This window comes from Nicotiana attenuata, chromosome 2 (assembly GCF_001879085.1).
Source record: "Nicotiana attenuata strain UT chromosome 2, NIATTr2, whole genome shotgun sequence".
Lineage (NCBI taxonomy): Eukaryota > Viridiplantae > Streptophyta > Magnoliopsida > Solanales > Solanaceae > Nicotiana > Nicotiana attenuata.
In genome coordinates, this window is record NC_031990.1 from 49,573,433 (window position 1) to 49,599,564 (window position 26,132).

Sequence of the window (26,132 nt, forward strand, 5' to 3'; positions counted from 1 at the left end):
GACGACTTTCCTTAAAAAGAATATGTATAAATTGAGTAAACACAAACAATCTTCTTTAGGATACAACAAACCAAGAATATACTTTGTATTTATTTAAATTCAGATATATTTAAAATTTAAAATTCAAATAAAACAGATTTTTATTTAATAAATAAAAATGCAAAACAGTTATTTTAGGTCCAACCTCCCAAGGCCCAAGTCCAATTCTTTGATATTAATATATAGAGAAATTTTCATAAAGCACTATCTTTTAGTAGTAATTAGCTATCTATAGATACCATTTGCTATATTATGGATTATAGATACCTTTTCTGTGGTTATAAGATGTATTTGATGTATTTAAGCTATTGTATTCATGAATACAGTAGCAAAAATAGGCGTGAATCAGGGAAGTCCAGCTAATTAGTTGTTGTATTCGAGTGTATTCGACTGTATTCATGGAGTGAAACATGGGATTACAGCTAGGGCTGTGCACGGATCGGATTGGATCGGATTTAGCATATTTCGGATTCGGATTTCGGATTTCGGATTCTGAAAAGGGCAATCCGAATCCGATCCTAATTAACATTGGATCGGATCAGATTTTAAATTTTGGATCGGATAATTTTTCGGATTGTCGGATTGGATTGTCACAAAATTGCTGGTTAGGACTTAGGACCATTCATCTCCTAAAACACCATTCAATCAGAAAAAACCATTCATCTCCTAAAGCACCATTCAATCATAATCAAAAAAATTGAGTGAATAAACACCATTCATCTCCTAAAACACCATACAACCATATTGAGATTCACTGTTGTTGGTTGTGGAATCAGTTGAAGCATCTCTTTCACCAAAATTTTCAACAATTTGAAGTTTATTCGGTGTCTCTGTCTCGTCTTCCATCTACCAAAAAAAAAAAAAGTAAAATCAAAAGTTGAAAAATAGAACATGAAAGAGACATAAAAGACATAAGAGAAGGGAAGAGAGGCGGAAGAAAGAGACATAAAAATCAAAGTAAAATCAGAAGTTTGAGACTTTGAGTCTTTGAGACTCTTCAGTCTTCACTGAAGAGAAGAAGGCGGAAAAATCTAAGTGAGTGAGGGGGTGTGTAAAAAATGAATAAGCCTAACCCTAAAATTTTAGTGTAGTATTTATATAGGTACATATAGTTTCGGACTTCGGATCGGATCGGATTTAGATCATACCAATCCGAATCCAATCCGAAAATCTGAAATTTTATAAAACACAATCCGTATCCAATCCGAAAATCCGAAATCCGAAATCCAAAAATCCGAAATAGAGTGGATCGGATCGGATTTCGGATATCCGATCCAAATGCACAGCCCTAATTGCAGCTGGACAGATTATTGCATTCGACTGTATTCACGGCGTGAAATAGGGGATTACACTGTTTTTAAAACGGAAAGTGAATCAATTAACATAATATACTCCTAATATAACTCAACAAACTCAATTATAACACACAAATTTTGTATTGTCAGTTATAAAAAAGATTCTCAAACGAAAAATACCCAAAAACATAGCAATCTTCAGAGAAATTATATAATACATCTAAATACATAAAATTATATTAATTAAAAAAAAATATGAATACATTCATGGCATATAGCGAGACAGTGAATACAATGAAATACATATAATACAGTGGGATACATTGAAATACAATGAGAAAAAAAGACAGTGAATACAATGAAATACACGGAATACAACGAGATACATTGAATTACAATGAAAAAAAGACAATGAATACAATGAAATACATGAAAATACAGCATGATAATGTTCTGTAATTGTAATTGCAACGTAAGGACGAAGAATCTGGCTCTCTCTTAAGGATGCTATCAAAGAGAAGTTCACAGTCCTTGATAATGTTTAATGGTTCGAAGTTCATGAAGGCAAGCAAGGAAGATCTTCTGCAATTGTAATTGCAACGGATCCTTGTAATTGTGGTTATAGGGGATTTTTTTATCAAAATCGATCCTTGTAGGGTTGATTTTTAGGGTCGGAGGGTTTGATTATGGATCCGGAAGTGAAAACGTACTGTAGGAATTTTAATGGGATGGGGAAGAGAATGGGATGTATCAAAGTAGAGAGAGAGAAAGAAAATAGTGTAACTGACTAGCGTATTTAGTGGCTTAGGGCTAGGAGGTAACCAAAATTAAATATTTTGCTATAAACCTTAAAAGGTATCTATAGAATATAATTTTTTTAAATGGTATTTATTTAAAATAAATAAGGTATTATCCTTTGCTATATGAGGTAAAAATTCCTAATATATATCTATATGTATTTGCACACATACAAGAGTATGTATTCTAAATTAAATATATAAAAAGACAGATTAAAAGGCTCCAGAAGTGGACTCACTTAAATCCCACGTACTTTCCAACAAATTATAACAAACTATTCTTCATCAACTCCCTCTTAATGTCAACTCTTTGATGATACATAACTAGAACAAGCAGTGGCAGAGTTAGAGGGCCTAAGAAGGGTTTATCCGAATCCCTTTCGTCGGGAAATATAATGTGTAATTATGTATATAAGATTATTTAAAAAAATTATATATATAAAATGTTGAATTTTTTTGGCTTCTTCACATATATAATTTTTATTTTTTAAATCCGTTGTTCCAACTCTGACACTTGAGAAATATAAAGTGTAGCCTGGAATATTTGAAGTACCGCCTGTTGATATTAGATCCTGTGTGTCTGTGAACGCTGTTGTCCCCAACAATCTCTCAAAATAAAACATTTTTCATGATTTCCTTTACATTGCATCGTCTCTACAGATTTTACCACTTTACAGCTTCTAACACACTCCTCAATGGCCTCCTTTTCACCCAACCTCACCACATCTTCACTTTTAATCCCTCTTGGCGCCATACCAAAATTGACTATTTTACAACAAACCCATTACCTTCATCTTCTTCAGATTTTGATTCAGTTGTCAAAAGGGTTTGTTCTTTAGTGTGTGAATCATATTGCAAAATTCAAGAAAATAGCCATTTCAAATCCACAGCTCCCAAGTTGAAACTGCCTATAGATTCTGAGTATTTGACTCAAGAACAGGCTATAACAGTTGTTGCTTCTCTTGCTGATGAAGGAGGATCAATGCTGGCATTGAGCTTCTTTTATTGGGCAATTGGGTATGTGAACTTCAGGCATTTTATGAGGCTTTATATAGTTTTAGCTATGTATTTGATTAAAAATGGAAACTTTGAGAAAGCCCATGAAGTAATGCATTTTATGTTAAGGAATTTCGGTGAAATTGGAATGTTGAAAGAGGCTATAGATATGGTGTTTGAGATGCAAAATCAAGGGTTGGTTTTGAATGCTCAGAGTTTGAATTCTGCTGTTAGTGTTGCTACTGAGATGGGCTATGTTGAGATGGCAGAGAAGGTGTTCGGTGAAATGTGTGACAGAGGAGTGTGTCCTGATTCTTTTTGTTTCGAGTCAATGGTTGTTGCTTATTGTAGGATGGGAAGAGTTGCAGAGGCTGATAGGTGGCTGAGTGCAATGCTAGAAAGGGGATTTCTTGTTGATAATGCGACGTGCACTTTGATCACGAGTGTGTTTTGTGAAAAGGGGTCTGTTAATAGAGCATTGAAGATTTTCAATCAATTGGTTGAATTGGGGCTGGCTCCAAATGTTATCAATTATACGTGTTTGATAAATGGATTGTGTAAGAAAGGGATAATTAAGCATGCGTTTGAGTTGTTAGAGGAAATGGTTAGAAAAGGTTTAAAACCAAATGTTTTCACTCATACGGCACTGATTGACGGTCTTTGCAAGAAGGGCTGGATGGATAAGGCATTTAGACTATTCCTAAAGCTTGTGAAGAGTGACAATTACAAGCCTAATGTGCATACTTATACAGCCATTATAGCTGGGTATTGCAAACAGGAAAAATTGAACCGAGCAGAGATGCTTTTGAGCAGAATGCAAGAACAAGGGTTGGTCCCTAACGCCAACACCTACACTGCTCTCATTGATGGGTACTGTAAAGTGGGGAACTTTGATACTGCTTATGAATTCTTGCGTGTGATGGATGAAAAGGGTTTGACAGCAGGCATTTTCACGTATAACGCAGTCATTGATGGTCTATGTAAAAAGGGAAGGGTTGAAGAGGCTTATAAGATGCTGAAGAAAGGTTTGCAAAGTGGAATCTCTCCAGATTTAGTGACTTACACCATTCTCATATCTCAGAGCTGCAAGCTAGCAGATAACAGACAAGCTTTTGCCCTTTTCAATAAGATGGTCAAAGCTGGTATCAGCCCTGATATGCATACATACACCGCATTAATTGCTGCCTTGTGTAGGCAAAAGAAAATGAAAGACAGTGAAAAGCTCTTTGATGATGCTCTAATTTTAGGTTTAACACCTACCAAAGAGACTTGTACTTCAATGATATGCGGATATTGTAGAGATAAAAATGTGGCCATGGCCAAGAAGTACTTCCAGAGGATGGGAAAATATGGTTGTGTACCTGATAGCCTCACTTATGGTGCTCTGATTAGTGGGCTTTGTAAGGAGTCAAAGTTGGATGAAGCTAGAGAACTTTACAATTCAATGACGGATAAAGGGATTCCCCCATGTGAAGTAACACGGCTGACTTTAGCTTATGAGTATTGCAAGAGCAATGAACCAACCATTGCCATGGACCTCTTAGATAGATTAGACAAAAAACTTTGGATTCGAACTGTATGTACCCTAGTCAGGAAGCTTTGCAGTGAAAAAAATGTGGATGTAGCTGCTCTATTTTTCCACAAACTGTTGGACAAACAACAGAGTGTGGATCGAGTAACTCTTGCAGCCTTTATGTCTGTGTGCTATGAAAGCAATAACTATGACCTTGTGTCCAGTATGAATGAGAGAATAACAAAAGATTTTGGTAAGATTTGTATGCTTGTTAATTTTGCTTGTTTTGCTATAAATATGTGTCTTGCTTTATGTAGGTGCCCAATCAACTACACTTTTTTTCCTTTAGTATTGCAATTATTTGTTTCCCGTTTACTGCCAAAGCATTTCAGTTCCAATTGAGTTTGTTTAGGCTCATTCTAATAAGTATGATTTCGCTTAAACAGGAGAATCTATGGCAGAATGATCTTGTGGCTTGCTGAACGACAACCGAAAGGCTATTTGGTGGCTGTGCAAGTAGCAGGTTAAAAATGATATCTTTGCCCACTTAAGGTTAGAATCTCTTGATAGTTCCCATAATGTGGAATCGAGGATCAACAGAACGGCAAGAATTTTCCAAGTCTAAAATGGAAAGATCCTCCATCATCTCTCATTTGATACCATTTTAGTTCCTTGAATGACTTGGTTTTTTGGTTCTTCTATGTATTTATTTATTTATAAAATTGGGTTTTTCATGAATAATGGTTCTCCTAAGCATACAAGTAGCATTCTTTTATTTGCAGTGTTTTTATTTGATCTTGTAGATCATGTGTTGGGGCAGATGACCAAGCTGAGGAAGATTCTTTTCCAGGGAAAGTTGTGTAACTCTTTCAATTGTTTTACTGTGATGATGTTGCTGGAAAGAGAAGCTCCACAAACGCCCCGTTGATATTTGAAGGAAGTTAACAGTTGCAAAATTGTTATAGTAGGAAAATCAGGTAAGTTTCTTTTCCTTAATATTCACATAATCATTGTCCAATATTGGGGAAGGAGAACAAAAGTATACAGAAAGTATTATACAGCAGGAGAGAGGTGATGAAGGACAGTTATTTGACAACAAATACCAATAAGCCTTTTTACTTCCCTTCTTTTAAATGTCAGAAGTTGGCTAGCACACTATGCAGCTGTCAAGTCGTATGTAATGATTCTAATGAAGGAGATCCATAGCACAAGTCATCGCTAAGTAGCTGCTGCCTGCTTGTATGAAAGGTGTTTCATTTAGATTTTGATGCTTAAACATCATGGTAAGATAAAGTCTTCTCATATCATTATTGCAAATTCTTGAGATTAGAAGAAAAGGATACATGACAGAGGATTCACACATGTTTGTTGACAGAGGTGGTTTACATTGCAGGCTACATAAAACCACCATTGCACATATGTGTCACATGATGAAATATCTCCAGTCCAACAGTTCTTAGCATGTTCAAACTATTTATGTTCACATGAAATGTCACCAGTCCAACGATTCTTAGCGTGTTCAAGGCATTTAAGCGTCATCATTTTTTATCTTTGCATCCATTTCCGGACTGACAATCCAATCTTAAGTTCTTTCGCTGTCTCTTAGTGAGTTTGTGAAGGATGAAGCATTTTACAAAAGTGGTGACTATCAATTCGATGTCATAAATCGAAAAAAGTTACTGGCTTGAGGAGCCTCCCAATCATGGTACGAGAAAGAATGCTAACCATACCAGGATAAAAGCTAGCATTGCTGTATGGATGTTGCTGTTGTTGAAATGCTACTGTTGAGGAGGTGATACGTAGTGGAAGTGCGAAGGAGCTGTAGTGTTTCGTCTTTCTTTCTTTTTGGTATTGTTAAGAACATGTCATGTACTCCCTTCGTTACAATTTATGTGTCTTACTTTCACGATCTTCTCCCATGTAGGTTCTTTGCACTTAGCAATTTGTTTTGCTTATCATTTTCTCAACTGCAGCTATTCAGATTTGCGGATCTTCATCTGAGTTGATCCTTTAGTTTAATCCAGTGTGAAGATGAGATAATCGATCTTTACGGTGCTTCCTCTATCTCTATCAATTAAAGCCTTATATCCATAGAAAAAGTTGCTAGGCATTTTGATTTTTTCCTATTTTGACTTATGAAGTTTCTTTCTTTGCTGCAGTTGATAAAATTCGTTGATGAACTTAGATCAATCAAATAATGATATTCCTAAACATATGGAATTATTCGGCCTAATCAATTTGTCCATTTAAATTTATCTATGTGGACTAATAAGAAAAGGTAAGGTTCTAAAGATTTTATAAAAAAAGATTTTTTATGAGTATTTTAGAAAGGGTCGGTTAGGAGAGGGAGGTATGGAGTGGCGAATCCAAGAATTTGGCAAATGGTAATATACACATAAAAAATAATTTTTGACCTAAATACACCATATAAGTTTTTATATACATAGTATAATTTTTCGACGAAGAGTATTCGGTTGACCACACTTCAATGCATTAGTTGTAATGGTTGTTAATTTTGTATCTTTATCGTTTTATCCGGAAATATTGGTTGAATGCACCATCTATCTTAAATTAGATGACTAATTTGTTTATGCTTTAAATTGTTCTTTATAAAGCTAATATATTTAGGAATCGGTCAAAATGATACAACTCTTCTATTATTTATTTTATTTTTAAAAGAATGTCTATGTATCTATTTTTTTGAAGATTATTCAATTAAGGATAAAACTTTTATCAAAAAAAAAAAAACTGCGTACCTTTTAGCATTATTTATCAAAAAACTGCAATAATAAATTAAACTTTACGACATATATATATCCATTTGATTTAAATTTCACGAAATCTCGACTCTTATAATGATGATGATGATGATGATGATGATGGTATCGAACAAAATGAGAAATAGAGAAAGAAACAACTACTTTTGGATGGACAAAGCATGCGGTCACTAATGATGTGAGCCTCAAGTAGCAAAAGAGAACTTGAGTACTCAATTACTTTTGCCATAACTTAATCTTGGTCTAACGTAAAACATAGTAATACATTTTTATTTCCTTTTAAATAATAAAGATAAGAAATTCAACACAGTACTCTTTATGTCATCATAAATTTGCCAAAATCATTATCACCAACTAATTTCCAATTTGCCATCGAATTTGACCAAAGTCAATAAATAAAGAATTTTATTATAATATCGAATTTGCTAAAAAATTAATTCATTCGAATATTAAAACTTCCTAATAAAAATTTTCAATTCAAGTCTACTAATTCTTCAAAATTAGTGGAAAGATGATTAGATTAATAGTTCCAAACAATAGAAAATTTCCCCACTTACTAGTGTATCGTGATTATAAGTGCCATTCTCAAGATTCAAAGTATAAACAATAATAGCAATAAAAATAAACTAACACAGGTAGTACTTTGCATTTATTATTTGATCATATTTTTCATATATACAAGTATGAACGTTCCTTTTATAAACAGAGAAATCCAAGTACAAACAGCACTGAAATACACTTCTGGATTCCAACAGCTCTCCTTCAAGGTAATCAACTTAATTTCAGTTCTTAATCTTTTTCCAGCAGCACAGTGGGTGATGTGTTTTATATCATTTTTATAGGGTTTTATGATTTTGAAACCCTTTACACAAGATGGCTAATTCCATGTTCTTAGAGGAATTCTTGACTTTGTGGTTTACTCGCTCAGGGGAATTTGCATGGTTAATAACAAAACGAAAAAAAAAAAATCTTTATATTTTTATTCTTGTGTGTAAATTTTAATTCTAATTCCGGGTTTTAGCTGATAGTTTAGTCTGTTCTAGAGTCTGAAGGGGTTTTACTTTGTTGAATTGCTTGGTGCCCTTTTCAGAAAATTGAGCAGGGTCCCACAAAGAGAAAAGGGTAGGAAAAAGGGTATTAGAATTAGCTTATGAGGAATTGTGATTCTGACTTTATAGTGTATTTCCAGATTATAAGTTCTTGATATGAACTATGAATCGTGTCTGAGTAAGAATGATAGGGAAACAGTGATAGGATTTTCTATTTTCTGCATAGTAGTTATATTTCTCTCCACTAACAGGAATATGGATCATATGTTAGTGTTATTCAATTGAATATAATGGCTGCATAATTTATAACTTCTCTAAAATTATAAGTTAAGGTGTCGCGTGCTTTGTTGAACAAATAACATCTTCTTTAGATTCGGGATCATGCTCAATTATGCTTCTCGTTTGAAAGGATGAAAGGTTATACTAATATCTGATCTTACTGGTCAATGCCAGCACAGTCTACAAATGGCGCGTTCCGCTCTGGATGAGATGTCAGCAACTGGTGCATTCGAGAGAACTGCATCAACCTTCCGTAATATCATCTCAAGGGATCCCGGTTCCCGTTTTCCAGCAGAATCTGGGAGGTACCATCTCTACATATCATATGCTTGCCCATGGGCATCAAGGTGTCTTGCCTACTTGAACATCAAAGGACTTGATCAAGCCATTAGTTTCACAGTAAGCAGTTGAATGAACTTATATGCTGGACTCAAGTTTGGATTCCTAACAATCTCTTCCTCTGTGTTTGGCTCGCAGTCTGTTAAATCTAAATGGGAGAGGACGAAGGACAGTGATGAGCACATGGGGTGGGTTTTTGCTTCTTCAAGCGCCGAGGAGCCAGGAGCCGAGCCTGATCCTCTTAATGGAGCCAAAAACATAAGGGAGCTATATGAGTTTGCAAGTACAAACTATTCTGGAAAATACACAGTTCCGGTATGATTTATTGATAAATAGAATCTTTATTAACATTTATTTGCATTGTATGTCAATTTTTTGTTGATTGATGGTCTGGTTTTTCTAATAGGTTCTTTGGGATAAGAAACTGAAGACAATCGTGAACAATGAGAGTTCAGATATAATACGCATGTTTAATAGTGAATTCAACGACATAGCTGGGAATGCAGCTCTGGACCTTTATCCTCCTCATTTGCAATCCCAAATCAATGAAATAAATGAGTGGATATATGATGGAATAAACAATGGAGTATATCGATGTGGTTTTGCAAAGAAGCAGGAGCCATACGATGAGGTAACTTTTACCTCACTTAGAAATAGGCTAAAAATTGGAGTAGTTTTTTAAGCATCTTAAATCTTATAGTTCTTCAATCAGTTCTATCTGAGAACAATTTATCTCCTTTCTGTCCTTGCAGGCAGTGCAAAAACTGTACGAAACTTTGGATAAATGTGAGATGATACTGAGCAAGCAGAGATACTTATGTGGAGATCAAGTGACTGAAGCAGATATTCGTTTGTTTGTCACCCTGATTAGGTTTGACGAGGTTAGTGACTGTTTTCTTATGGACCTTGTTCCTTCCAAAGTGAATTATTTAGACTTTTAGGGAAGAAAAAAAACACTTTCGGCCTTTGGAAAAGCTTGGCCAAACATGCTATTAGAAACTTACTCTTATGAGTTAGGACTCTTACGACTTTTCAGTCTCACATATTCACTTCTTGAGTTAGGAAATTCTATTTGTTTTATCAAATTTAGAAGCTAAATCTTGCGGTTACTCGAAATTAAAAAGAGAATAGCCATGTTATCCATCCAGAAAAACCAGATTTATTTCAAATCCAGAAAAACCAGATTTATTTCAATATGAGCAAATTAAATTTTGACAAATATACTTTTATTACTAAATTTATCACTCTTGCGACTTAAACTAACAACCTATGCTTTTAATTTGAGCAAGGAAAAAAAAAAAGAAGAAAAGTCTTGGACTTTTCTACTTGACCTGAAACGTGTCGACATATCGAATTTTTCAATCAAGAGAAATTTTTTGAACATCAAACACTTGGTCAAAGCTTTTAGAAACATCACTAAAAGGAAAAAAAATAAAATAAAAGGAACTAGTGAATATTTAGGAAGGAGATTGCTTTTTGTACTCTCTTATCCTCAGTATCATTGGTTCATTACAAAGTTTACCTTGAGTTTGTTTGAATGCTAAAGCTTTGGATACTTCTTTGTACTGGAACTTCAAAATTTATTGATGCGGCAATCTTCCCCTTCAGGTGTTAGATCACATCAATACTTACCCTCCCTAAAGTCTGTGCCGTTGTTCACAGAAGTCCATTGATATCAATAGAACCAGTTGATCTTCTCATTACAGCTACCTATCTATGAAAGCCTAGGCCTATGTTTGGCATGTAGTCGTGCTGAACTCTTGGAAGGTGTTTGAAAAATAGGCCTTCAATAGTCTTGCCCTTGTATTATATAGGTCTAAAATAGACCTCCCATTTTCTAAGAATTGTCTCTATAATTTACTGCGGAAGTACCCAAGATTTACAAGCATGACTTCCCTAGCTAAGTGGGCGACTCGTAGTAAGAAAAAGAATTGGTAGCTGCAATTGAAGTATTAATCTTCGAATGGGACATTTCTTTCCACCAAAAAAACATAGAATAAACGATTTAAACCCTAAGAGATTGGGAATTAGTCCTTTGAGTTTGCACTCATGAAACACTCCCAGACTTGTTTATATTCCAAAGTTAACCGTGGGTTCATTTGAATGCTAAAGCTTCAAATTCCTCCTATGCACTGCAACATCGAAACCTTACTAGTGTGGCAATCAACCTCTCCATGATGAGCAGGTCACATCAGTACTTGCCCTCCAATCAGTCTGAACCGCTCATAAGTACATTGATATCATTAAAACCAGTGGATCTTCTCACACTGCGACCCTGCTAGGGTGATTCACAAATATGACCTTCACATTTGTCAAAAAATGGACCTCCCATTTCCTAGGAATTGCGTCTAGCATTAACTGGGAGAGGACCCAAGATTTCCAAGCATAACTCCATTACTACCTTAAATGACCTAGCTAAGTCGAAGGGCGACTCATAAACTAAGAAAAAATTGAGAGCTGCAATTAAAGGTTTAATCTTTAGACTAAAACATTTAAACCCTTAGATTAGGTTTTGTCATAGCCCTAAGTTTACATTGGCGATATGCGCTGAGCTAGTATGGGTTCACCCAAATTATGCGCTGAGCTAGTATGGGTTCACCCAAATTATGGATAAGCTCACCAATAATATATAGGATAAAGCTCCATGGTATATGCTATTTACCAAAGATAGTGTTAAACTGATAATATTAGCATGTGAGTCAATTAGAAGTTAGAACTAACTCACTAAGGAGAAGAAAACCCCAGAGAGTAAGACTAGCAATATTATATGGAGTGAATTTCTCTTCAATTTTTATTTTTTTTACTCTTTGTTGATAGCTTATATCGACTTTCATCTCACTCATCTTGATGTATGATCAATGACTTTTCCACCGAGAGAAAGAATAATAAAACAGATCCCTTTCCAAATTTTGGAAAAAAGAGAACATGATATTCGATATATGGTTGAGAAGCTTGTTGGTGAATATCAAACTTTATGATTGCATGAGCATTTGACAGATATTTTGTTGTGTCCAATCCCTTTCCTTCCAGATTAGGGAGTTGATCCAAGTGGTTTTGGATAATTGCAGGTGTATGCTGTCCACTTCAAGTGCAACAAGAAGCTACTACGTGAATTTCCACATCTGTTCAATTACACAAAAGACGTTTTCCAAATACCTGGCATGAGCAGTACTGTCAACATGGAACACATCAAAAAACATTACTATGGGAGCCATCCGACCATCAATCCTTATGGAATCATTCCCCAGGGTCCAAATATCGACTATTCTTCTCCACATGATCGAGAGAAGTTCTCTAAGTAGGAATGGTACACAGTCTTGGCATGCATTTTCAAAGTCCGCTCATCTTGTTCACCTGTTAAGAAGTATTCCTGCGGAGTCTACAACTGATGGTGCCTCATGAATCTTCAGCTTTTTACAGTGTAAAATTATGTAATAATAAGAGATGTAAGTTGTGCTAGTTTTTCGTATGCGAGGAGCTAAACAATAGCTGCTGCTACGCTGTTTCTTCATCCTAGAAGTGTTTGTTTCTGTGGGGTTGCTACAACTTATACTGCCTCATGACTCATGTGTCTGCTGTGTAAAATTATCTAATAACAGGAGATGTAAGTTTTGCTAGTTTTCTGAAAAGCGAGGAGTAAACAACAGTTGCTGTTACATTTACTGCTATAGTGCTATTCATCCCCTTCACTGATAATAGTCTTTTGTATTTCTTGTTTTTCTTATATCCAGCGCAACTAGTTCCAATTAGTCAGATTCCAGAGTTAGAGTAGCAATGTTTTTGCTTCACTGCATCAAGTACCTTCACTTTAGAGTCGATATAAATAGCTAAATCAAACATATCGATGAATCATTTAAATACTTGCAATTTCTACACATTTACAAGCATCAAAGTTAAGGAAATCAATCTTGAATTTATGAGATCATGGAAAATTGACAACCACGCAGGTCTTGCAATGAAGCAACCTGTTATAAGATGATCTCAGTTATTTACAGGTAAACTCTGGCACTGAGTCAATATCTCGAATGGCCACTGAATTTTACCTACCATAACAATAAAGTCATAAAACTATTTGTTGTCACATTAAAATAACTACATTTTACATTATTCACTATAATGGTAAAGTCCAAATCTCGCCCGAAGCGTTATGCACACCCTTATTCGTGGCAAGTGGGCGACTGTGTTGTATTTTTATGAATGTTAATGTGCCTTGGATGATTCGCATCTCAGGGTCAGGCGCCGATGACACATTAAACTATCCATTGTGGCTAAGAGCCCTCACAATTCAGGCACAACGACGCAATTATCAGGGACGCGCCCTACCACTTTCATGTTGGAGCTACACAGGACAAATTAGGGGAACAAATACTATATTTGTTGTAGTGTTACTTTCTTCAAAATGACACATTTTATCCCATGTCATAAGAGTAGTCGATCCTATGGCTAACTAAATTGACGTTGAAAGAGAAACCAACAACTTGCAAAGTGGGCTAACAAAGGAAGGAAAAAATATTACAAAAAGTTTCGTCTGTGAATCTATTTTTAAATGAGAAAAGAATACTCTTAATCAATTTATACGATCCCCTTTGATGTTGAGATATTGAAAAAAATTTATATCGTTTACTAACAATACTATTTTATTATAAATTTCTCAAGTTTGATATGTTCAAATTCATTTAATGAGGACTAGATTCAAAGTTTGATATGACGTCGTCCGTATCAAATTGAAGTTCCAATTATTATTTCAATAGTTTCTCCTGCTTAATATTTATATACAACAATATAAATATAAATGAGTGGTTTGAAGGAATCTTGACTTGTTAGAAAGCAAAACCTTTTAGAAGGAAAAATCAAACCTTACAATCAATAATCATTTTAAGTAACACATTTGACACCTAAAGTACAAATCGAGATCCAAAAACTTCTTATTCCCTTTAATATTGAATTTTAAAAGGAAATACATTATCTCGTACACTTTCTTTTAATGAAATTATATAGTTAATGAGATCATATGGTGTAAAATCAAATTCCCTCCTAGTTTATACATCAAACACCTCCCAAGGAATAGTCATAATAAAGTCACCAACTATTTACAAGAAATAAAATTTTAAGTGACAATGTTTGTGCGACCTCTCTAGTCTCCACCAAAAGCAAGTGTCAAGTTGCCTTAATAAGTAGCGACCTTCCTTAAATATATTTGTGGCACTTTTTGTATCGAGCTTAATCTCCATAGAAGCTACTATTAGCTTTATGGCAACTAAGCTCGCCATAAAAAGTAAGCAATGCGCCACAAAATATATTTAAGTTAGGCGCCTTTTTTACAGCTGAGATACGTTAAATTTATTTGTGGCGTAGTTGTTTACATTTTATGGCGAGCTTAATCGCCATGAATGATAATAATAGCTTACGTGGGCTTAAGCTCGCCACAAAAAGTAAATAAATGTGAATAAAATAAATTTAACTCAGGTCGCTACTCAAAATAACGCCATACAGTTCGACGATGAAACTATGACTTATTTGGTGACTTGGCACTTATTTTTGGTGGCAACTAAAGAGATTGCCATAGAACCTTGTCACTGAAAACTTTATTTCCTGTCTGCTAGCATCTAAACCTTTTCATTTTTGTATCTCCTAAGCTCTCAATATGGTGGTGTACGTGATATATATATATACATACATATATATATATATATATATATATATATATATATATATATATAGTAGTCGCTACTTCATAAATAAACAGTTCGACGATGAAACTATGACTTATTTGGTGACTTGGCACTTATTTTTGGTGGCAACTAAAGAGATTGCCATAAGAACCTTGTCACTGAAAACTTTATTTCCTGTCTGCTAGCATCTAAACCTTTTCATTTTTTGTATCTCCTAAGCTCTCAATATGGTGGTGTAATGATATATATAAATAATATATATATATATATAATATATATATATATATAATATATATATATATATATATATATATAATATTATTCTAAACCAAAATGCTTACCCCCCCCTCCAAAAAAAAGGAAAATAGACAGAGAAATTGTATGGGCCGAAATCTGTCAGATAATATTCAAGATAAGATTACTCTAAAGGAAGAATTCTTGAGTCGTCATTAGTCGAGGTGGGCCAGGGAGCATAAATGCTTATAGTGAAAGAGTCGACGCGAGCCATGGTCGAGATGTCGACAATAGTCTGGGTCGAACATCGTTGATGAAGTTTTAACAGCTGGTTTTCGAAATAAGATATTAAAGAGAATATTCCAGTGAATATTCTCTGCATTTTTTACTATTAGGGTTTATTAGAAATACGTCTCATATAAATAGAAAGAGGAACCAATGATGTGGGACACGGGAGATTTATCTGTAAGACCCAACTTTTAGTTAAATATTCTCTCTCTCTTACTAAGAAACAAGCAGGATCTTTTCATCAAGATTCTTGTCCAAATTATTCCCTACTTTCCATCAGATTCGAGAATAATTCGAACATTCAAGGTTTGTCTGTCACTCATCACTGTGAGGAGGAACAACCACCTAGTTCATCCTTTATTGGGTGAATCATTCCTTCTATTTACTCAAATGCCATTTATTGTTATTCACTGTTATTAAATGCTCTATTATTGCTCACACTACTTGGAATAATTATTGCACACTAGTATTATATCTCTACCATATCTGTCCAACGTTTATTACGCTTTTGGAACTTGCATCTAGAAATATTATTGTTAAGTAGGTTTAACCACTTATCACAAAAATTTAATTATTTGAACCAAGGATTATATTTTTTGGTCAAACAACTTGGCGTCGTCTGTGGGGATTTCCTAGTTAAATTTTTAGTTTCTTCTAGATCTACAACCAACAATGATCATTAACGTAAAAAAGAAAAAGAGCAAAACAAAATCTCTTTTTTTTATGTGCACAAATCCCAATATGGCAGGTAATAGAGAATAAATGACGAGAATAAAAAGTGACCTCCCAACCATCCTCATGAATGCCATCAATGAAAGTTGTGAAACAGCAGACGAAGACGCAACGCCCAATGCCTCCCCTAGACGAGATGGGCCACCTCCTCATCACTGTAGTATCACAAAATCTCTTCGTAAAGGAGCCTCCACATCTGTGGCGAAGGAGACGTCCCCAGCTGTAAAAAAGCTCCTTGAGGCATGGCTAACTAACACGCTAACCAGCGTCCTCCACAAGCCCGCTCGGGACACTGCTACAGAAAACGCAAGGACTTGAGTTATACTACAAGCAGACGAGCAGGACAACCAACTCCCTCCTCCTCCAACGACAGGCATTACTCACCATGTCATTAATAGTGCAGGTAATGACACTCTTGCAGCCATTCTGAAAAGGATAGAGGAAATGGAGAATGAGAACAAAGCACTCCGGGACCAAATAAAATTACACCAACAAAGGGTCGATAAAATACCGGGCGCCCCTAAGCTCTTGCTGAAGAGAGGCCGGTTCGTCGAGCAACCATATAGTGATGATGCCTCCCCACATGCCATACCAAAAACTTTAAAATTTCGCCCTACCTCAGGATATATGATGGCACAACCGACCCTGAAGATCATGTGACTCACTACGTCACCGCCGTGAAAGGAAATGACCTCGCCAAAGAACAAGCGTCCTCCATTTTGTTGAAAAAATTCGGTGAAACCCTCACAGGAGGAGTGTTAACATGGTATTCACAACTACCTGCGCGTTTCATAGAAACTTTTGAAGAGATGGCCGATAAGTTTGTAATGGCCCATGCTGGGGCCAAGAAGGCCGAGGCGAGAGTGAACAACATATTTGCTATTAAACAGTCTCCGAGAGAGGGATTGAGGGACTTTCTCGCGCGATTTAACCGAGTAAGGATGACCCTGCCGAACATGTCAAAAGGGATGGTGGTCACAGCCTTTCAGAACGGGTTGAGCAGGGATGGTTCGAGGGCGACTAGAAATTTATTAAGTGGACTGATGAAGTACCCCCAACCACTTGGGATAAAATACACAACGCATATTGTGCCGAGGTCCGAGCAAATGGACCAACTCATCGACTGACCTCGGTACAGACCGAATCCAGAAAAGATCGAAGAAATGATATAAGAAGAGATCTCGCAGCTCCGTGATCTAACAGGGAACGTCATCAACCGTATGTCAGAACGGTCGTTGCGTCCTCCTCCTACTACGAAGAAGGCCTACCTAGAACAAGGATAGGGACTCATCGGAATGAAAGAGGTATGCCCCCTTTATTATCCGCTCACAACTTTTGTGTGTCACCTACAGAAATAGGCTATGCCCTAGAGAAGCTCGGAACAAAGGTAAAGTGGCTGCAGAAGATGAGATCAGATCCGAGTACCAAAAGGTCAGACACCCTCTGCGAGTTCCATCAAGAACGAGGGCATAAAACCGAAGATTGCATCACCCTAAGGCAAGAGGTCGTAAACATGTTACGACAAGGACAGCTCAAAGAGTTGCTGAGCGACCGGGGGAGGACAAACTTTGCCAGAGGACGCGAACAACACGAAGGACCGCCGAAGCCACACTCACCAGCTCGTACCGTCCACATGATCATCGGCGATGGTGACGATGCTTCCATAAACAGCGTGAAGTTCACCACTACCCACAAGCTCAAACGGTCAATCACCTGCGAACGATATGACGAAGTCGAAGAGGGTATCATCTTCGATAAGTCAGATACCAACGATTTGGCTTTTCCTCACGATGATGCCCTTGTTATCACTTTACAAATTTTAAATACTGATGTGAGATGCATTATGGTAGATGATGGGAGCGGCACGTGCATTATACATCCTCGAGTACTTGCACAAATGAGACTCGAAGATAAGATAGCACCGTGTTGCATCACGCTAACTGGTTTTAACAATGCAGTCGAGCGACATCTGGTGAAATCACACTCCCCATTCTGGCCGGCGGCGTCACTCTGGAAACCATATTCCACATCATGGACCAAGACACATCGTACAACGCCATAATAGGGGGACCATGGATACACACCAGGACAGTTGTCCCTTCCAGCTTATACCAGGTCATCAAGTTCCCGACTCCATAGGGAATATTCAGTATACAAAGGGAACAACGCATATCCTGGTAATGCTACCGCATCGCCCTAGATAGCACGGTCACTCAACAAAATAAGGACAAAGAAAAAGAGGCATAGCAATCACACGATCGAGGTCGACATGTGACGACAGCGAGGATGTCATCAGAGACCCCGATATGGTCAAAGCTGCAGGATCGACCATAGAAGACCTCGACCCCGTTCAATTAAACCTCAATGACCACAGTAAGAAAGATTACATCGGCTGCAAACTTTAGGAACTAGGTAAATTCTGTCGATTCTTAGCAAATAATGCATATTTGTTTACTTTCAGCCATGCAGATATGCTAGGTATCCTAAAGGAAATTGCCACGCACAAACTGAACGTCGGCCCATTCCACCCCCCAGTAAGACAAGTCAGACATAAATTCAAGTCCGTAATTAATGACGCGGTACGTGAAGAGGTAGAAAAACTGTTGGAGAATGGCTCCATCAAGGAGTCGAAGTACCCCCGGTAGGTCTCCAACATGGTCATTGTCAAGAAGAAGAATAGGTAATGGCGAATGTGCGTGGATTTCACAGATTTGAACAAAGCATGCCCAAGGATTCACTCCCATTACCCCATGTCGACCAACTCATCGATGCAACAGAAGGCATGAACTACTGAGCTTCTTGGACGCTTATTCAGGTTATAATCAAATCCTCATGAAAGAAGAGGATCAAGGAAAAACCACATCAATCACCCATCAAGGGACGTACTACTACAGGGTCATGCCTTTCGGGTTAAAGAACGCGGGGGCAACTTACCAAAGGTTGGTGATGCGTATGTTCAAGGACCAACTCATCAAAATGATCGAAGTCTATATAGACGACATGCTAGTCAAGTCCAAAAGGAAAGAAGATCACATCGACCATATGAGAGAAACTTTCGGCATACTCAGACGATATAGAATGAAGCTGAACCCTAAAGTGTGCGTTTGGCGTGGCCTTAGGAAAGTTTCTAGGTTTCCTGGTATCACAGAGAGGGATCGATGTCAATCCTGACCAAATCAAAGCCACCAAGGGGATACCGGAACACTTAACCATAAAAAAATAGGTTCAAAGGTTGACTGGCTGAATCGCCGCCCTATCAAGATTCATTTCACGATCTTCTGATAGATGTCACAAATTATTTTCCGTACTCAAGAAGGATAACGGCCTCCAATGGACTTCGGAGTGTGTCCAAACCCTGAAGGAATTAAAGTCATACTTGTCGTCGCCACCACTGCTTTCAAAACCAGAGCTAGGGGAACGTCTCCTCGTTTATCTCGCTGTATCCGAAGTAGCTGTGAGCGCAATCCTAGTTCGAGAAAAACAAAGGTACGCAATCCCCCATCTATTATATTATCAAAAAATTAGTCAGCCCTGAGATGAGGTATCCTCACCTCGAAAAGCTGGTTGTGGCCTTAGTCGTAGTTTCGCGAAAGCTTAGACCATATTTCCAATGCCACCCCATCTCGGTCGTCACGACTTTCCCCCTGAGAAGAATTTTGCATAAACTCGGGCTATCGGGAAGGCTAGCCAAATGAGTCATCGAGCTGAGCGAGCATGATATCACGTACCAGCTGCGAACATCAATAAAGTCACAAGTGCTCGGGGACTTCGTCGGCGACTTCAACGCAAAAGTAATGCCCGAAGTTTAAAGGGAAGCCGCTCAAACTTCCCCCCAAACACAAGATCTCTGGGTCCTATACACCGATGGCGCATCTAACGCGTCAGGGTCCGGACTGGGACTCGTACTCAAAGTCCCAATAGGCTATGTAATTCGCCAGTCCATAAGGTACCGATATATGACTAACAACAAGGCGAGTATGCGACGTAATTGCAGGTTTGAGACTAGAATTCAAGTACGGGGCAAGATGGCTAAAACTATGTTGTGATTCCCAACTCGTAGTCAACCAAGTCACACGGACTTACCAAATCAAAGAACAGAGATTGCAAAAATATTAGACTGAAATCTGCAAGCTGCTGCCCGAGTTCGACGAATGTCAGCTCGACCAAATTTCTCGAGCACAGAACGTTGAGGCGGATGGCCTTGCTAAACTAGCCACAGCCACCAAAAGCATCGCAACCAAAGACAAAAATGTAGTCCACCTCCTCAGCTCATTTCTTGATTAAATCGACATAAGAACTGTAAACTTAACTTGGGACTGGTGCAATCGTATTATTACATATTTGCAGGACGGCACACACCCTGATGATAAAATGAAGCCAAGAAACTAAGAATGCAAGCAACCAGGTACAGTATCATCCACAACGACCTGTATAAGATAACTTACGGCGGCCCTCTGGCAAAATGCTTGGGCCCAAATCAGACGCAGCGCGTCCTTGAAGAGGTCCACAAGGGCCATTGTGGACCTCACTCCGGCAATCGGGCTCTGGTCAGATGCCTCATATGGGCAAGATATTACTGGTGCACCATGAAAAAGGAGGCCGCGGACTTCATGAAAAGATGCGAACAATGCCAAAAGTACGCTCCGATGATTCACCAAGCGGGTGAACACCTTCACGCACTCACCTCACCTTGGTCTTTCATCAAACGGGGAATAGACATCGTGGGCCCCCTCTCGACAGGGCGAGGTGACATATAATTCCTTTTGGTTTTAACTGACTATTTCTCTAAATGGGTGGAAGTAGAAGCATTCACTCTCATACGTGAAGAGGAAGTGATCGCCTTTATATGGAAAAACATCATATGTCGGTTCAGCCTCCCCAAAGACATTAGCTGTGACAACGGACCCCAGTTCATGGGAAAGAAAACCGTCGAGTTTTTTGAGAAATGGCATATCAAAAGAATACTCTCGATGCCATACCACCCGCGGGCAATGGGAAAGTAGAGTCCTCCAACAAGTCGATACTGAACGTCATGAAGAAAAATCTTGAAGACACAAAGGGAATGTGGCCGGAAATATTACCAAAGTATTGTGGGCCTATCGAATAGCGCCGAAACCGGGCAGAGGAGAGACACCCTACTCTTTGGTCTATGGGACCGTTGCAATAATACCAGTCGAGGTCGGAGATCCCAACCTAAGGTACTCCCAAGAAAGCGGTACAAGCAACGACGAAAGCAAAAGGAAGGAGCTCGAAGAAGTCGAAGAACGAAGAGACATAGACTATATAAGGAATAATCACCCAAAAACAGCAAGCAAAATGCTATTATAACAAGAAAGCAAGGGCCAGGCCGCTCAAAGTCGGGGACTACGTGCTTAAAGCTAAAACACAAGCAAGCAAAGACCCATGGGAAAGTAATCTAGGAACAAATTGGGAAGGTCTATACAAAATCATGGCAAAAGCGAACAAATGGTCATTCCAACTAGAAACAATGGAAGGAAAGCTACTACTAATCAACTGGAAGATTGCCCACCTCAAGTACTTCAACTTTTAAGAGATAAAGCGTCCCCCAAGTCGTACTCTTTTTTCCCTCACTTGGATTTTGTCCAATTGGGTTTTCTCAAGAAGGTTTTTAACAAGGTGATGAAGGGAATACTTCAAGTCAAAGTACGCAAAGATGGGACCGGAAGGGCTAGTTCATTGCTCGACCTCTCAAGCACTCTCCAGGTCAACCAATGAAAGGACTAGATAGACTGGGATTGGGACTGGAACGCCAGCCAATGCCCAAAAATTTGTAAATTCTCCAAGTGTACAACCGAAACAACAATGCTTGAAGTTTGTTGTTATTTCTCCAGTGTATGACCAAAGAAACGATGCTTAAAGTTTATGGTTTCGGCAAACTTCGCACTTATCAGCACATCTTTCTAAATTTAGGTTATGTTCGACCTTGTTCGAATTAACACCTACCGACCCTCGGTCGTAATCGAATTTAGGTTATGTTCGAACTAATACCTACCGGCCATCGGCCGTAATCGAATTTAGGTTGCATTCGACCTTGTTCGAACTAACACCTACGGGCCCTCGGCCGTAATCAGATTCTGGTTATGTTTGAGCTTGTTCGAACTAACACCTACTGGCCCTCGGCCTTAATCAAATTTAGGTTATGTTCGACCTTGTTCGAAATAACACCTACCGGTCTTCAGCCATATCGAATTTAGGTTACGTTCGACCTTGTTCGAACTAACACCTACCGGCCCTCAGTTGTAATCATATTCAGATTACGTTCGACCTTGTTCGAACTAACACCTACCAGCCCTCGAACGTAATCGTACATTCGACCTTGTTCGAACTAACACCTACCGGTTCTTGGCCGTAATAAAATTTAAGTTCAAACACGAATCTACCTCGCTCAAACAAGAAACACAAGCAAAAAACACGAAAGTATAGATAAATTAACCGCAGACTAAGAGACAGATGCAGAAAGCAATTTGGATATTCCATTTCATAAACATTTTTACAAAGGCTCATGAAGACGCCGATCCACTAGGACCTTCAGCACCATCGCTTTGACAACCGATACCGTGGCCACCTCGATCCCCTTCTTCATCACCATCGCCCCCAAGATATGCAGCATCATACCAGGTGTGAGCACGTGATTTTTGCCCTATATGAATTATTCCTATAAATTCAAACAAAATAAATTTTTCCCATTGTTTGCAATTTCGTGGATTTTTGTAGCATTTTTTTGCTTGCATTTGTCTGTGCACGTTTATTTTATTTAATTTATGAAAATACAGAAAAAATATATATTTCATTTGCATGTAGGACTTAATTTTACATTTTAGATTAATTAGTAAATTAATTTGTCTGACAAAAATAGAAAAAAATGACTCATTTTTGCATTTTTTATTTAGCTTTGAATTTTGTAGCTTTCTTTTAATTTGGGAATTAATTAGTTGTGATAAATATTATTTTGAGTAATTATCTTGATTTGGTAAAATATTTAGTTTAAGAGTAATTTAGGATTTGATTTAATTTGAAAAGGAAAAAGGAAAAATTGATTAAAAGAAATGAAAAGAGTCAAATAAAAAGGGTTGTGATTTGGGACAATTTGGCAGGCCCAAATGAATTCCCCCCCCCCCCATACCCGCTCAAGTCCGACCCAGCTTCACCCAATACCCGGTCCAAGTGGTCAGTCATTAAGACCTTTGAAACGACGTAGTATGGGGGCGATACTACGTCGTTTTGAGTTCATTGGTGTTAAATCGATCTCATCCTTTCATTTTTCATCATCCAATGGCTGTGAAGCTCCCTTTCATTTTAATTAAAACTGTCCAAACTTCAGAGAACCTCGTATCTCTTCACTTCCATCTCTCTCATCTCTAACCCTAAGACCCGCCGCCTTGGAACCTCCACCATACTCGCCGGCGGCGCCACCTTACACTGCCTTAATCCACCCAAAAATAACACCCTAGAACCCTCTTCGTCCCCTCATCCCAAATCTCCATCCCTTTACCCTCGAATCATAGCCTAGTTCGTCGAATCTCAGATCAAAGATTCAAGTCCTGTGAACCCTAATCTTGCTCCCTTTGTCAAGTTCAAGCTTCTGGGCCGATAATGGTTCGAAGTCTACGCCAGTCGACTTTTCTCCTCGAGAACGAGTGACTAGCATGGACTTTGATTCATTTCGAAGCCCATCGGCCTCATGCAAGACCAAAACCAGCAAGTCTATTAAGAGAGGACTGTCTCTGTTAGCTTCAGTACGTATTTCTCCTTCTTTGTGTCATTTTTTTTTCTTTTCTGATCTTGGTTGAAATAGTTCGTTGAGGATATAATTGGGGTCAATACTCTTAAGTCGTTTGTTCGTTGTTTATTTTGTTTGATTCACTTGTTTGGTTCATAAGTTTCAAATTGTTGTTATATTGATTAAGTGTTTTTTTTTGAATCATTTGAGTTCTCTGAGACTCATTTCTTTTCCCTCCTGCATTTTTTTCATTTAACATGAACAGCCCGGTTCATTTGAGCTTCAGTGCTCTTTGACTGATGGTCTGAAGTTGTAAGTTTGGGCTATAGTAGAGACACATGGGTTTGGGCTGGGTCTTGGGATAACTCGACCCAATTTTGGTTACCTGAAGGTAAATAGTAGCTGTTTAAGGGGTAGTTTAGGGAAATTGGGCAGGGAAATCTTTTGTAACTGCCTAAGGAAGCTTCTAGGAAAGAGGGAATGGGTAATTCAGTAATTGGGTTTAGAGTTCAGGGGTTGATTGAACAAAAAGGAAATTGGGGAAGGGACTAATTTAACAAAACAGGCTTTGCGTTGGGGTTTTGAAGGGAAATAATGAAATTGGGGAAGGGGGTAAATGATAATTAGCAAAATCTTTACTGCTGCCCTAAAACCCCTTTATAAAAGCCCCATTTCCTGAATTTTCAAAGGAGAAGAGCTTAGAAATTAGAAACGGCTGAAAATACTAAACACTGAAAATGTCTGAAGAATCAGAAGAAAAAATACAAAAAAAAAAAACACTGTTACATTAAAGCATTGTGTGTAGTTCTTTGGGTTTCCAAAATTTGAAGTAATCGTGGATTCATTCTGGCTCGAAATGGTTTAAAGAAGCTGAATTTGTTGTTGTTGATCTACTGAAGTGCATCTGCTTTTGCTGCTGATCTTCTCACTTTTTCTTTTGCTCTAATTGCACCAGGTACTCTTTTGAACTGTGACTGGAAATGAAGCCTGATTGAGCTTTTTTTGTAGTGTGTAAAGATCTGTAAACCAAGCTGAAGTTAAATGACAAACATTAGTTCCTGTTGTTGATTACTACTTGACTCTGTCATGTTTTATTCATGTTTTTCTAGTCTAGCTTATTTTGTATACTTCATTCCCTGATATTACATTTGGTTTTAAGTGCTGGATTTGGACTTTGTTTGAATATAGTTGATTCAAGAGTGTTTTAGACTTAGTGTAATATGTGTTAATTGAGGACTGTGACTCTTAGTCTAATTAGTGTAATATGTGGTAGTCTAATAATTTCAGAGTTGTCACTTAGTTCTGATTTTGCTCGTGTATGAGCATCCTGCATTTTAAAAGGACTTTCGAATGGGATTTGGGTGAGAGCTTCCTATTGAATCCATGTTATCAAACATATACATATGTTTTGAGGTCCTCTCAGGTATTTCTGATGAAAAACTGAAGTAAGAGTTGGTTGTGTTTGATAGTTAGACCAATTGTATGAATGGTAATGATGCTCCAGGGAAGATTCATTAAGTGTTTTAATTTCAGTAATGATTAGTGATGGGTCTGTTGTTGTTTGGGCACGAAATGTTCTATTTTGGCAATATAGTAAAATCCCTTATTGGGTTTTTGTTGAAATAAATCTCACATTAGGAATTTTATCTTCATTTTAGAATATATGTGGGAATTAAAATGTGCTTTGCATCTGATTCAAGGATTATCAGTATTTGTTCAAACTCCAGATTTTCTTGAATGATGTAATTTGCCTCAAATATTAGTGCTAAATCGTGAATCCGGGCTGCCTTCTTTGGCCCAGTTGTGCCAAATTTCTCCCTCAGCGATGGGATTCTCTATCTGGGCTTCACGTTGAGCCAAACTGTGTGTTGACACCCAATTTTTTCCTTTATATTTTTATATGCGAAATACCTTTCAAAATAGCATATGTATGCATATATAAGTGTATCCAAATGTTTTAGTATTTTTCCCAATTTTTAAAGATTTTTAAATCAATTTATTGCCCTATTTTAGCAGTACAAAAACCAATAATTATTCCTAAAATTATCATCTTGGTGAATAACTTATTTTATTCTCATATTTATACCAAAATATAGCTAGGGTAATTTTTATACATTTTTACAAATTTATTTGGTATTTTAAAAGTCAAATTGCATATAATTGTAATTTTAGCCTATTTTGAGAATTAATAGCATTTTTATAATTATGAAATTGGTTCCAATATTTTTTAAAGTAATATTTATAGATTATTAACTGATCCAGTATGTTTAATTTTCTTTCAAAATCATTTTTAGTATTTTTATAAAATAAAAAGGGGGAAAACTGGCTATTTAAAATTTGGCCTCATTTCGTATCAATTGCAGCCCCATTACATTTCGATT

The 26,132-nt window shown here is 37.4% G+C and overlaps 2 protein-coding genes across 7 annotated transcripts; both read left to right on the forward strand.

Annotated features, from left to right (window-relative positions):
- LOC109209413 (pentatricopeptide repeat-containing protein At4g19890) lies at positions 2,468-6,659 on the forward strand. Of its 3 annotated transcripts, none has more exons than XM_019372672.1 (5): positions 2,468-4,893; positions 5,087-5,192; positions 5,444-5,617; positions 5,781-5,923; positions 6,034-6,659. In XM_019372672.1, exons 1-2 carry the CDS (start codon positions 2,760-2,762, stop codon positions 5,104-5,106), a joined length of 2,154 nt encoding a protein of 717 aa, XP_019228217.1. In that variant the 5' UTR covers positions 2,468-2,759; the 3' UTR covers positions 5,107-5,192; positions 5,444-5,617; positions 5,781-5,923; positions 6,034-6,659. The 3 variants fall into 3 exon arrangements, with proteins under 3 accessions (XP_019228217.1, XP_019228231.1, XP_019228223.1); XM_019372686.1 differs by having other exon boundaries at positions 5,784-5,923; XM_019372678.1 differs by having other exon boundaries at positions 5,087-5,163.
- LOC109209430 (glutathionyl-hydroquinone reductase YqjG-like) lies at positions 7,944-12,780 on the forward strand. 4 transcript variants are annotated; one of them, XM_019372718.1, is made up of 7 exons: positions 7,944-8,052; positions 8,124-8,184; positions 8,920-9,144; positions 9,223-9,399; positions 9,491-9,715; positions 9,837-9,965; positions 12,153-12,780. In XM_019372718.1, exons 3-7 carry the CDS (start codon positions 8,932-8,934, stop codon positions 12,384-12,386), a joined length of 978 nt encoding a protein of 325 aa, XP_019228263.1. In that variant the 5' UTR covers positions 7,944-8,052; positions 8,124-8,184; positions 8,920-8,931; the 3' UTR covers positions 12,387-12,780. The 4 variants fall into 4 exon arrangements, with proteins under 4 accessions (XP_019228263.1, XP_019228248.1, XP_019228241.1 ...); XM_019372703.1 differs by having other exon boundaries at positions 8,925-9,144; XM_019372696.1 differs by having other exon boundaries at positions 7,947-8,184.

What these genes read in the sequence shown, in the direction of transcription:
- LOC109209413 (XM_019372672.1), top strand. Translation starts at nt 2,760, where the DNA reads ATGATTTCCTTTACATTGCATCGTCTCTACAGATTTTACCACTTTACA. An exon ending in GAGAATAACAAAAGATTTTG is followed by an intron (nt 4,894 to 5,086) that starts GTAAGATTTGTA and finishes TCGCTTAAACAG; the next exon opens with GAGAATCTATGGCAGAATGA.
- LOC109209430 (XM_019372696.1), top strand. Translation starts at nt 8,101, where the DNA reads ATGAACGTTCCTTTTATAAACAGAGAAATCCAAGTACAAACAGCACTG. An exon ending in ATCAAGCCATTAGTTTCACA is followed by an intron (nt 9,145 to 9,222) that starts GTAAGCAGTTGA and finishes TTTGGCTCGCAG; the next exon opens with TCTGTTAAATCTAAATGGGA. An exon ending in AGCAGGAGCCATACGATGAG is followed by an intron (nt 9,716 to 9,836) that starts GTAACTTTTACC and finishes CTGTCCTTGCAG; the next exon opens with GCAGTGCAAAAACTGTACGA.